Source organism: Mandrillus leucophaeus, unplaced genomic scaffold (genome assembly GCF_000951045.1).
Source record: "Mandrillus leucophaeus isolate KB7577 unplaced genomic scaffold, Mleu.le_1.0 Scaffold76, whole genome shotgun sequence".
Lineage (NCBI taxonomy): Eukaryota > Metazoa > Chordata > Mammalia > Primates > Cercopithecidae > Mandrillus > Mandrillus leucophaeus.
The window spans coordinates 2,187,002-2,200,184 of NW_012108252.1; the positions used below are offsets into that span (position 1 = coordinate 2,187,002).

Genomic DNA, 13,183 nt, shown 5'->3' on the forward strand with positions numbered 1-13,183 from the left:
GAATCTGAGCCAGGAGAATCGCTTGAACCTAGGAGGTGGAGGATGCAGTGAGCCAAGATCGTGCCATTGCACTTCAGCATGGGCGACAAGAGTGAAATTCTGTTTCAAAATAATAATAATAATAATAACAAGCAAAGGACATAAACTGTCAAATCACAAAGGGAGAAGTACAGAGGAAAGAGTAACAGTTCTCGCTGTGTTTGAGGGCTAAATATTTTTCTTTCTTTCAGACTTCTCTGTGTTTGCTAACTTTTCTATGATATATATTACTTACATAATCAAAAAACATGTATATATACATATACATGCATAAATGCAAAAGACATATTACCATGCTATATCAGGAGTTTAATACTTGACAATGAGGAAAGGTGGTGGGTGCTACCTGGAATCAGAAGTTCTGAGTTCAGATCCCAGTGCTAGTTGAATGATCTTGGGAAAGTCAGTGAACCACTTTGAGCCTTGGTTTCTCCAAATATAAAACAGAGGAAATAATCTTCATGTTGCAAGTTGTTGTGAGAATAGTTTTTGAAATGTATGTGGAAATGCTTTGTGAGGATCATTTACAGATGTTTGAGATTCCTGTTACTGATGTAGTACGTGAGGGCTTTTCCCAGCCTCCAAACACAATCTGTGCACTATCTCTTACAAATACTACATCCCTCTGCCTGATGAGGGGTTATATTCCTGAGTTGTTCAGCTGACAGTTAGCTGGGGCTGTCTTGCATTTTGCCATCTCCTAAGTGAATGGGACAGATACTAGCTACAGGCTATAGTCAAAGGAAACTGTAATAAAGATCACTATTGCTGTTCTTTCTCCACGTCAGTTGCTTCACCATTCAATTCTAGTATGTGCAAAGTTAATTTGATTACCACATGATCCTATAATCTCTTGTCTATAACATTCAGAAAGTCCCAACTATTTTCAAATTCTGTGTTCCATCATATGGCAAATGAAAACATTAACTGTCCTTCTTTTTGAATAATAGAAATAATTCCTTTGTGAGTGTTCCATGTTAGAAAGTAAATGCAAAAGGACCAGAAGAAACACTTTTTATTTAATATGATCCCTGATAATGCAGAATAGTGCTATATTTTCCATTTATATTTATATGAGAAATAAAAGAATTATATTTTTCCAGGTGAAAAATCATATGCTTCTTTTGTCTTTTTTATTTCCTGATCCTAAGCCTATAAAAATCCTTTTAGAATGAAAAATTAAAAAAAGGTAGAGGATAACTCCAAATACTCCCAAAGAACAGAAGATATTGATATACAGAGAAAACAATTAGCTATTCCACTAATCTTCTGAAGTTAGAAAAGAAAATGAAATGAGCTGAAAGTCATCAAAATAATTTAGAGAAAACATAAAAATTATTTACTGATTGACTAAGCAGTTAATTATCATTGGTCACATAAAGTACAGGTTTTCACTTTTGAGAAACCTTAGGAAGGAAGTTAAGAATGGAGGGAGGAAAAAGCCAGAGAGGGACAGAGGGAGAAAGTTAAAGAAAGAGTGAGAAAGGAAGGAAAGAAGATAACTGAGCTTTTGGTTCAATACCAGCTCAAGGAAATCTCTTTTGCTAGGATAGGCAAATTGGATGTAATGGAAATAGCCATGAAGAGGGATTGAGTAAGTCTGGATCTTAGTTTCTTCAATAACTTGGTATGTAACCCTGGGCAAATCACTTTTCCTTGAGACGATTTTCTCATCTGGAATAGATCAGTGGTTTTCCAATTGTGCTCCAGCAGAATGCTGCTGACTAGAAGCTAGACCAAGGAACAGTGGTGGTCTGTGCAATTAACAGAAAAAAACGAAGTGAAATAAAATGTTTCCTATTTGCTGTAGTTTATTTATTTATATTTATTATAACAATTCCTACAAAATACTGATTTTTCTAAGCATACTTACCTGTTTCTTGTATTTGAGATATCAGCAAACAAAGCTTCCTTGATTTTAGGTTTTTCTTACACTTAAAAATAATAGCTTTTGCTCTACTCTCACATATCTGGTTGATTAGTTCTTGCAAAAGACAAAATGAATTAATAAGCAGCAAATCAACAGCAATAGCAGAATTTAGATACCATTCATTATGTTTAGGTTTTTAAATTTTTAAATTATTGTTGTTGCCTTATTTATTTAAATAGTAATGGCTTGTTTTTCTAAAATCATGGGCACATATTATAGTTTTGATTTTCTAGACTAGACACCTCTCTTGATTCCAAAATTAGAGCTCTTGCTTCATCTATGCTACCTCACAGTAAAGGTTTAAGGATTTAGAGCATATCAGCTTACAGATACAGACTCCCATATACTTTATATACATGTTATTCAATCTTCATAGCATCATATCAGTATTTAATTAATTTCTATTTTACAGATGTGGAAACTGATGCATGCAGTCATTAAGACACTTGTCCAAGGTCATCACTAGCAAAAGCAGGAGGTGGAAACCAGTGAGGAGGTGTTCAGTGCTAGATTTGTTTTCATCTTTGTTCTAAACATTAAGTCAATAAATGTTCACATAAAACCTATTGTTTGGAATGAGCAAATTTTCAGAATAAACATCAGAAAGATACTAAAAATAAACCTGTTCTGCCTTCCAGATACTTAGAAAAACATAACCAATGAGTAACTTTTGTGAAACACTGTTATTAGTAATGTGCTGAGAAATCAAACCACACCCTAGTGGACAAGACAGTTATGTGTAGATTTCATGTTATGGTGAAAGGGCAAAAAACATGAAATCTACAAGGGATCAGTCACGGGCTGGTAGTTTGCAGATGCAAAGTCAACTTTGTGCTAGCATACTGCATACTGGATGCCCTGAACCCTGAGTCAAGGCTGTTTGGGAAATCAAATGGATATGTCACCAAGAATTTCAAGGGGTGTGTGTGTGTGTTTAAATAATGATTTTAAAAACCTCAGAATTAATATTATAAATTAGAAAAACATTTGATTTGGCCAGTCTTATGATATGGAAGAAATTTTGGGCTGGCAAAATTTATTTGCAAGCTCTACACTTTTCCTAATTGCAAAAGCGATATATTCATTGTAGAAAAGCTTAAAAATCTGAAAAGCCAGAGTGAAAAAAATATATAATGTATACATAATTACATTGCTAGAAAAAAATGACATTACCTGGAAAAAACTACTATTAACATTTTGATTATACTTGTCTGATTATTTTTCAATGCCTAGCTACACACACACACACCCCCCCCCCACACACAAATACGGGATAATACTATGTACACTGTTTTGAAATCTGTTTTTTTGGTTATCAAAAAATTATGTAAATATTTCAGTGTCATTTGACATTTCCTACAGAATTTGATAGCTATACAACTTTCTACCACATAAATGAATATAATTTCTTTGATCACTTGCTGTTAGGTATTGATGCTACAGTGAATCTCCTTATACATAAAATTTTGATGACAGTCATGAACATTTCTTTAAATCAATTTCCAAAAGTTAAATTCCTGGATAAAAGACTTTTAGTATATCCGGAAAGAATAAAACTTTTCATAGTTCCATTCTCACCAATAGAGAATTATAGGGTCTATTTTTTCATATTCTCAACAACTGGGAATTATATACGCTCTTAACAACTGGGAAATACACACACACTCACAAACATTCAGTATATAGTCATCCCTTGGTATCCAAAGGATATCAGTTCCAGGACCCCTATGGATGCTCAAGTCTCTTATACAATATGGCATAATATTTGCATATAATCTATATACCTTTTCTGATATACTTTAAATCTAGATTACTTACAATAATTAATACAATGTAAATGCTACATTGAACTTTTTTCATATTGGCCATTAGTAATTTTCTTTTGCTAATATTTGGTAATATTTTTGAACTGTAGTGGAATGACAGATTTCAAAATGTAACAGTAGGAATTAGGAGACCTGGATTTTAGCCTTTATACCATCGGCATTGGATGACCTTAGGTTAAATCATTCAATCTCTTTGGTCCTAAATTTTCTTTTCTATATAAAATATATTTAAATGCCCACTCAAACTTTCTTCCTATATTATCTGTGAAGGGAAAAATATCTGTGAAAAGGTTACTGTACCACTATTTCATTAGCAGTATTAATATGTTCCTGGAGACACATTTACAATTACCAGACATATAAAAAGTAGGTTCTATACTTAACTTTAAAATGTTTTTAAATACTTAAAAAGGTAATTGATAATTCAGTCCAAACAAAGCAGCTGACTCCATAGCTTATATATATATATATATATGCATCATTATATAACTATATAACTTATATAGCTTATGTATACATTCTAAATTTTCTAAATTTTTTATAATGAGAAGTCAATTTACTGTTGACATGCTGGTATATTTCCATTCAAGGTGATTTTTGGGGTATACAATTTGAAAAAAAGTAATTCATGATCATAATTTTGTATCCAAGTCTTTTACCTAATATTGGACCATTTTTCTATTTAAGCACAAATTCTCAAACAATAAAGCTACTTAATATGTCATAATGGGAATAGATTATTATCTACCTAACTATTCCTCTTATCTTAATCACTTATATTTGATTACTTTAGCATTTCTTTTATATGTATGTATTTTTTTCATTTCTGTTTAGGGTAGATTCTAAGCATAGAAATTAAGGGCACAAAAGTGTGAACATTTTAAGACTTTAAACGTATATTGTTAAATTGCTCTAAAAAAGATTTGTGCTAATTTTTACTTCCTAGTAAGAATATACAAAGAGATGACTTAATTTGGAGATATGCTAGCCACTACTATGCCACATAATTTTTTTCTTAAAAATGTTTTAAATTACAAAAGTGATTCATGTTTGTACACACACACACACACACACACACACACACACAAATTGTAACACTTTCCTCCCCATCTCTTTCACTCCTTACCATTAGCATACCGTTTAGCAAGTATACTATCAGACATTTTTAATGCAAAAATCTTTCTTTCAATTTTGATAATAGTATATGTATTTTGATATGCATTGAAAATGTGTAAATGGCCCATCAGACCTGTGATTTGTGAATATTGCTTATGATGAAGTTAAAAAAATTAAGTTGACATTTAAAAATGTATATTAATTAAATAACAGGACCAAGTTACACGAAAATATATCCCCTCCCCCCCCCCCCCCACAAAAAAGGAAAAGAATAAGAAGAAATCTTGAATGTGATATGAGAACGATAACTTTGGAGAAACTACCATTGAAGTGTTGATTCTAGGGCTGACTGCTCCTTACCAGCTCTGTGTTCCTGAATAAGTCACTTCCTTTCTCTAAGCTTCAGATAGAGAACAAATAGTAAGAACCTGGAAATGCTAGTCTTTCTGCTGGAAGCGATGCTTCAACAAATGGGCAATCTTTCACTTGAGTCTTGTCTTCAGAATTTGGTTAATCTAACCCTAGTTGATCTAAGGTTGTTATTTTGCCTTTTTAAGAAGTTGACTAGGCCGGGTGGCTCACACCTGTAATCCTAGCACTTTGGGAGGCTGACGTGGACAGATCACTTGAGGTTGGGAGTTTGGGACTAGCTTGGCCAACATAGCGAAACCCCGTCTCTACTAAAAATACAAACATTAGCTGGGTGTGGTAGTGCACGCCTGTAGTCCCAGCTACTTGGGAGGCTGAGGCAGAAGAATCCTTTAACCTGGGAGGTGGAGGTTACATTGAGCTGAGATAGCACCACTGAAGTCCAGCTTGGGCGACAGAGTGAGACTCCATCAAATAAAATAAAATAAAACATCTCTTTGAGGAAGAATTTCATGTTAAATTGTGAATTAAGCCAACACATTGGCTTTACAATGAACTCCAAAAATTTTGACAAAATATTACTCCTTAATAACTTCATTGTGAGAACAGAAATATTCAAATTAATTATAGTTTCATCATAGGCCAAATCCTGGTATTGCTTTTGAGTAAAAAATCTGAAGTTTTATATCCAAGTAATGTGATATTGAAGCTAGTGGTTCATGAAGTAGATCATGCATCAAAAATTTGACTCATTTCAGTTATTCATCTTTGTATCCCTAGTACTCAGTTCTGAGAATGGCATAATACAGATGCTAAACACTCAATGATCGAATGAAATTACACATTACATATTACAATAACTAGTTTGATAGAACTGTAAATTTAACTACTACCTATGGAAGAAAGACTTTCTTTTGAATTTTAGAATATCACTATCGAAATATCTTTGATATCCAAAGGCATATATACAAAGATTCATATGGAGTAAGTTTAATATAAGTTATTGCAATGTCTCTTCCTTTGAGAGCTGTTCAGAATCATGAATCATCCGCCTTTGTCTTCTGTTAGTCACTTTTCCCTAGGCATGGACACTGGTTACCTAGTTATATATGTTTAAATATGGGTTTATGACAATATATTGATTTTTCTGGAAGAGATTAGAAAGAAGGTGTGCTAGTGACTTCACTTTTTTGGTATTTGGAGTGTCCACAATTATCTAGTCTGAAGTTTTGAGAAAAATTTTTTGAAGACTGAGTAATTTCCAACAAGAGTCAAGATCTCAAAATAGATAACTCATTAAAAAATCACAAACTCAATTAGTAAAAAGATTACATTGCATTGCATAGAAAGGAAGTTTTACATAGGGAAATACCACCAACTTAAGAGATGTGTAAAATGTGGTTAAAAAGCCACATTGTATTCACCTACTCTTCCTTTTGCTAAAATCATCAACTCGAACAGTTTTCCAGCTGGAATTTAGAAAATGGGGCTATCAACTGGATTTTTCTTTTTTTTATAGCTTTCAGGAAGCAGGAAGACTTTTCTCTTTTTAAATGATAGAACATAAATATTGAAACAACGACATTAGAACATCTATCCATTCTTGCTTCGGTGGAAATTCTATCTAATTCAGCTTCTGGACCGACTTGTTCGTGTTTCCAAGATCTCTTCCTGCAGGTTTGCTAGAAGTCCCTTTCCCCCCATAAACACTTTCCTTTGAGAGATTTGGGTGCCTTCCTTTTTTGAGGTTTTAAAAACTAAAATGATTTATAGACTATCCGTATCCTGTTGAGAGTTGGGCAAGTGAATGGATCATACTTGCATTGGTCATTCTGATTATAAGACTTCACTGTTTCTTGAACTAAAAGTGCAAGATTTATTATTCTATTAATGCTCATAAAGTCACTCTTTTGATGAGCCATAATTTCTCTTTATGAGGAGTGTGTATGCCAGTCACCCATGATAAGGGAGAAGAAAGTCCAGACTTCTAACATATTCACATTCCCTGCAACATTAATAGTCTTGAAACCCCATATGACTCCAGGGGATAATGCCACAGGATAAAGTAACAAAAGGTAAATTTCAAGGAGTCAGGATGTCCCCACGAGACTTCCCTCACATTGTTGGCTGTGTAGGAAACCAAATTTTTTTGTATTTTAATTAACAAATTTAAACATTAACCCTCCTAATGGAGAAGATAACCCACCAACTAGCCTGGTATTATCTTTGTGAATATTCTTAGGGAACGAAATAGCAGGAGGTATGAACTTTCTCCTGTTTAATCTTAATGGTCTGCTAATGGCAAAGCATAATTACAGTTACTTAAATGCCAAGTTTACTAAGGTTTTCACGAAAACCTTCGGCCACAGCGCTTTCCTTGACTGACCCAGCTTTTATACAGTTTTTTTTTTAATCATTTGAAAAATTGCCCCAAATAAAAACAAGAAAAAAGAAAAGCCCATTCCCTTTATGTTTAACCTCTTTCAATTATTTTCATTGGGAAGTTAAAGCGTTTGTGACTTCTAAAAAGTCGAAAAGATGATGCGTATGGCATCATTAATTGAATTCGTATCGCCCCCACATTCAAAAAGCAAGAGAGTTTTGCCATAGTTCGCTTCACGGCTTCAGGAAGTCAATTTGCTTCTAAACCAAAGACCGAGTGTGTCTTCTAAAGACCATCGTGTGGTGCCGTATTTGGGATGGAAACTTAACCATTGTACCTTTCCCCCACGCACCCACACCAGAAGCCTGAAAGCCACCATCTCCCCCGTTGGTCTCTGGATCTCCTCGCTGTCTTTGTCCCTTCTAGACGTGGAGGCTTGGAGAGGAGGTTTGGTTTCCAAGGATTGGAGCGTTGTGAAGGGCGGGGCCACCTCCAAGTCCATCTCCCCTTTTTGTCCTCTTCTCCTGGGACGGGAGGGTGGAGCCAGGTCCCCCCGCGGCCGGTTCGGGAGCTCTCTCTATCTCGGTCGCTCGAGGTGAGTGTGAAAGGGCGGCAGCCCGTTTAATTGCAGCACAGGTTAATTTCTTGAGTTCACCGCAGTCGGTGCGCCAGCCGCTTCCCCGGTCTTTGCCAAGTGGGTTTACGAGGTCTGAGGCGTGTTGGGGCGCGCTCACGTTCTCGCAAAAGGCTCCTCCCCAGGGCTCAATTCCCCGACTGCGGGAAGCCCTTTGGTGCCCCAGGAGCCTTGGAAACCCAAGGTTTCCTCTGACCTCGTCGCTCCTTCCTCCCTCCCCACCCGCCTGGTTCCCTACGTCCCTGCCCCCAGGGAAGGACGGCCCCCATCTTAGGACTTACGACCCAAGCCAACCCAGAAGGTACCTTCACGTCGATGAAGATTTTATCGCAGCCTCCAAAACCCAGCAGTAATAGGAGCTTTCAACCTGAAATACGATTGTTATTTTCCCGGTGCAGAGCTTGACAGAAAAAGTCAGCTTTTTATTAAAGACAAAGAGGTAAATTATCAGCCGGGACAGTGGAGGGACGGCGGAGACCTGGCGCGCTTCCTCCGGTTGCCACGAGGAATTTATGGGGTGGCGGCGGCCAGTGCTCAGACACCCCCCGGGTCTCGGTGGGGAGGAGCTCGGGGCAGGAGGACTTCCCTAGGTCCCTCCGGGCACTCGGAAGGGGGAGTCCTCCGAAAGCCGCACAAAGCCGGGATCATTTCAGTCCGGAACAGCTTCAGCGTCCTCCTCCTCTCTCCTTTCTTCTTTCTCTTCTCGGTGACTCCTGTTCCCCTTTCGCCTCTGTCCTTTCTGCGCCTTGTTCTCCTCTCTTTACTTCTCTTCCCTCTCCTCGCCTTTCCTCTCCCTCCCCCTCCTTTCTTCTCCACCGCACGCGTAGAGTGTCATTTATTTATTTATTTATCACCCCCGCCATCAACACCCTTTTAGGGATCCCGAGCTTTTCAATGTGAGTGGGAGGAGAAAAGGGCAGGAAGTGTTGACTGGAAGTGGGTGAAATCGTGCCTCGGGGTGAGAGATTCTGCTCAGGAATATAGGGTCGGGAAAATCCTGGAAAATGAGGATTTAGATCTGTTTATGAAGCCCCGCTATCGGATGGGAACCAACTCCGCGCGCGTCTCCTCCTCCTTTATTGTATGGATTTATAGGTGTATATCTTCTCGGACTGTTGCTTGGGGGGAAGGAGGAGAAAGGGCGAGTATTTAAAGAGGACAGTCTTGCCCAGGATAACACCGCGCCTTCACCGGATGCGCGCTCCTCAATGCAAAGGAATCCAGCAACATCCCCCAATTCAGACGCGGACAAAAGAAACTTTAATTAAGGTCTCTGCCCCGCGCGCTGCGCGTTTCTCTCTCCTGAGGCTGTTGATGTCCAACTCCAAGATCCGAGAAATAGAAATGGTACAATCAGCCCATGCCCTTGAACTTCAATTGCTCCTGACTTGCTGCATTGATTTTTTTTTTTTTTTTGATACTGTAGAACCCCCACCCCCACCCCCCACCGCTCCCAGTCCAATTAAAGCCTTAGGAGACTTTCGACCTGGTGGTGGAGGGGGAACCACTCCTTTGCAAAAGAAATAGTTCAGAACGATACGGAGGAAATTACACTAAATAAAAATTCAAGGTGTGAAAGCTTCATCTTGGCTCGCGTGTCTTCAACACCATGACACCTTATCATTAGGAGCGCTGATTGTTACCTTCCGAGCCTTTAGATGATCAGCCAGAAAGTGCAAACAACGCGGGGCTGGAGGGTGTAAAGTTATTTAAGCAGGCTTTCTTTTTTTCTTCTGGTGCGCAGTCAAAACATTTCACAAGTTAGGAAAAGAAAGTGGTGGTTCCGAAGCTAGGAATGATGGGCTCTTTTCCTCCTCCACCCCCCACCTTCCATATCAGAAAAGAAATAAAACGCACAATGAGCCTTTATTTCAGGAGAGAAGACTTCAAAATACGTGCCAGTAATGGACAATTTGAGCTTTTCACTGGAAATACTCACACCGCAAGCTGGAAAGGGATTAAAAAGCCCCACGTGGTTGATCTGGGTTTAGACTTGCAACCTCCAGTTCCCCATGTATGTTCTTTGCAAAGGTTGGCCTCTAGATGGATGCAAGTAAGGGACCCTCTGGGGCCCGGGCTCGGCGCCTCGGGCAGAGCTGACGGTGGGAGCGCTATGAGCTGCCGGGCAGGGTCCTCACCGGGGGCTTCCTCTGCGGGCCAGGGCTGCCGGTCGCCACCGGGACGCGAGCGCGCACGCCTCGGCCCGGCGGCCGCGCTCCTCGCACCGCCTTCTCCGCAGGTCTTTATTCATCTCATCTCCCTCTTCCCCTTCTCCTTCTCCTTTGCCTCCTTCTCCTCCTCTTCCTCCCCCTCCTCCACCACCACCTCCTCCTCCTCTGCCGCCGCCACCTCCTCCTCTTGCATCTCACTGGCCTGGCTCTGAGTGACAAAGACAATGTCCCAGCCTTAACTTTGCAACCACCTTGCCTCCTTCTGGGGTTCAGCAGGGGGGATGGGGGACAGCAGCAGCAGCCTCAGCATCTCCTCCAGCTTCTCCTTCTGCTCTTCTCGAGCTCTTGGATAATTCTTCCTCTTTTTTCCCCTAGCCTTTTTCCTCATTTCTTTCTTTCTTTCTTTTTTTTCCTTCCTCTCTCCTGCACGTTGTTGTTGTTATTAGAAAGGCTTCGCGCACCCCCTGGTGCTCCGGCGTTTTGTGTGGCAGGAGAAGATTGTCTTCCTTCTCTCTTTCTGTCTTGCTTTCTCTCTCCCCCTGGTTGCTCATTATTCAGAGAGAGACACAGAGGGAGGGAGAGAGAGAGAGCGCGCGAGGGAGAGGGAGGAGAGGAGAGAGAAGAGGAGAGAGGGGAGAGAGAGAGTGAGAGGGAGAGGGAGGGAGGGAGAGAGAGGGAGAGGGAGAGAGACGGATATCTCAGGTCATCTGCAGCTGCAGCGAGTCTGAGGAGCCGAGGAAGGCAGGGAAGATGGCGATCCTCCATTGCTGAGACCCGGCAGAAGCACATGAGACTCCCAAACAACTTCCACAACAATAACCCGAGCAGGAAGAGGAGAAAGAGAAAGAGGATAAGGAGGCGGTGGGGCTGGAGAACCCGAAGCACCTCCCGGCGCCGGGACGCTTCTTCTGTAAGTTACTGCAATTAACAACCACCTCGGGGTGGTCCGAGTGCTCCGGGGAAGAGAGCGCGGGGTGGTGGAGGCACAAACGCGCTCATTCATTCGGCCAAGGAGGGTTGGAGGAGCGGGGAGGAGAGGAAGTACCCTGCATGGACTGGCTGTTGGAAGAGGAGAAGAAGCGAGAGAGAAGAGGAGGAGGGGGAGGAGGGAGAGCAGGAGGGGGAGGAGGAAGAGGAGGAGGAGAAGCGAGGGAGGAAGAGGAGGAGGAAGAGGAGGAGAAGGTGGTAGTGGTGGCAGTAGAGGTGGCTGTGCTTTTCCTGCTGGCTGCTCCTTCTGCTGGGGGGAGTGAGCGCGGTGGCTTAATTAATTTCGTGTAGTTCTATGAAGAGAAGAGAAAATGAAAGATGAGTGAGAAGAGAGCTGGAGGCTTAGGACGGATGCTCCGAGTGTGGGGACAGGAGTAGGGACAGAGAGGGGGGCGGAGGGCGGGAGGCCGGAGACCTGAGCCGAGAGCCAGAGGGAGCAAGCGAGGGTCAGAGGAGGGAGAGCTCCGAGCGAGCGGCCCCGACCTGAGCGGGTTGACCTCTTTCTTTCTCTGTCCCTCTCCTTCCTTTCCCCCCTCTGTCTGCCTGTCCCCCGCCCGATGGCAAAGCCGTGCGGATTGGCACCCCCCCTCTTCCTCAGGTATTTGGCTCTCTCTCTCGCTCTCGCTCTCTCTCTCTCTCTTGCTCTCTCTCTCTCTCCCCGAAGTTGGGATGCGGGGTCGGGATGTGTCGGGGGGTGGCTGCTGCAGCTGCTGGTGCCGGTGCTGCTGGTGAACAGAGAGGCGAGGAGAGGGGGGCACCGGCCGGGTGGGGGGCGCAGGTTCAGGAGCGGCTGAGGAGCTGTCTCCAGGCTGGAGGTTCAGAAGCGTCTGGTGGAGGAGGACAACGGTTTCTGGAGAGGAGAAGCCATTACACACGCTTGGCTCTCCTGAGGAAGGGAGAAAGGAAGGCAGGGGCCTGGGGGGGGCGTCTCACTCCTGGTGCAGTTCCCAGGGGTCTGCCCTCCTTCCAGGCACGAGGGGAAGCCGCAGCCGCCCCCCATTGGAGCAGCCCCTCTTTCCCTTTCTTTATCTCCCTGTCCTCCATTTGCAAGCTGTCTGCTTTGGTTCCAGTCCAGACTCCAAAACACAAAGCTCCTTCTCACGTTCATTCTCCAGGCTGTTCACCATTCCTGAAGGAACTCTCATTTTCTTTTCATTGTAGCTTCTAACCTACAGAGAGGGAGGGAGGGAGGCTGCCTGGAGTTCCTTTTATATTCCTCCCCAACCAAGAAAAAAAAAAAGTTTCATTTTTAAGCACGCGTCTGGGATGGGGAAAGACCAACCAGTTGGGGCTTTCTCCCAGGGCTCCCGGGGGCTGTGTCTGAGTGTCTGTGTTGGCTGTTTGGTTTGCTTTGGTTTTGTTTCTGGAGGTTGCTTGCAGGTTTTTGGAGGAAGTGACTAGTTTGGTTAAGAGCTGGGAACTGAGTCAGGTAAGCCGTGTCATGTTGTAACTCCACCAGAAAATGGAGGAGAGCGGGTTTCCAGGAGACAAAGCTGAGATGAGAAGTGTTTATAAAATTATGGATGTCTCCATTTTGAAGCTCTGTTGGTGATGGCTGGAGGAGGAGGAGGCTTGCTTGCCTACTCCTTCTCTCTTTCCAGAGGGAAACCTTGTGGTGGTTCCTCACTATCTATTCATTATGCAAGGAAATGAGGGCTTTTAAGGGTTCCTCAGATTTTTCTCCACCAAAGGAGTGCTTTCACAAGTTATTGAGGCGTTTGTTTCCGT

General features: G+C 42.0%; 2 protein-coding genes across 2 annotated transcripts in view; one reads left to right on the plus strand and one right to left on the minus strand.

Moving 5' to 3' along the window:
- Positions 1-7,615: 7,615 nt before the first annotated feature.
- LOC105529266 lies at positions 7,616-9,049 on the minus strand. The gene is given in 4 exon segments (XM_011966366.1): positions 7,616-8,047; positions 8,049-8,153; positions 8,155-8,520; positions 8,522-9,049. Coding segments are annotated over 4 exon segments (576 nt in total). The 5' UTR covers positions 8,567-9,049; the 3' UTR covers positions 7,616-7,987.
- A 2,070-nt stretch (positions 9,050-11,119) lies between these two features.
- Positions 11,120-13,183, plus strand: part of ZNF462 (zinc finger protein 462) — a 157,709-nt gene continuing 155,645 nt past the window's right edge. The window contains exon 1 of the mRNA XM_011966367.1: positions 11,120-11,378. The gene's annotated coding sequence lies outside the window, so the exon portion shown is untranslated. The remainder of the gene's footprint in view (positions 11,379-13,183) is intronic.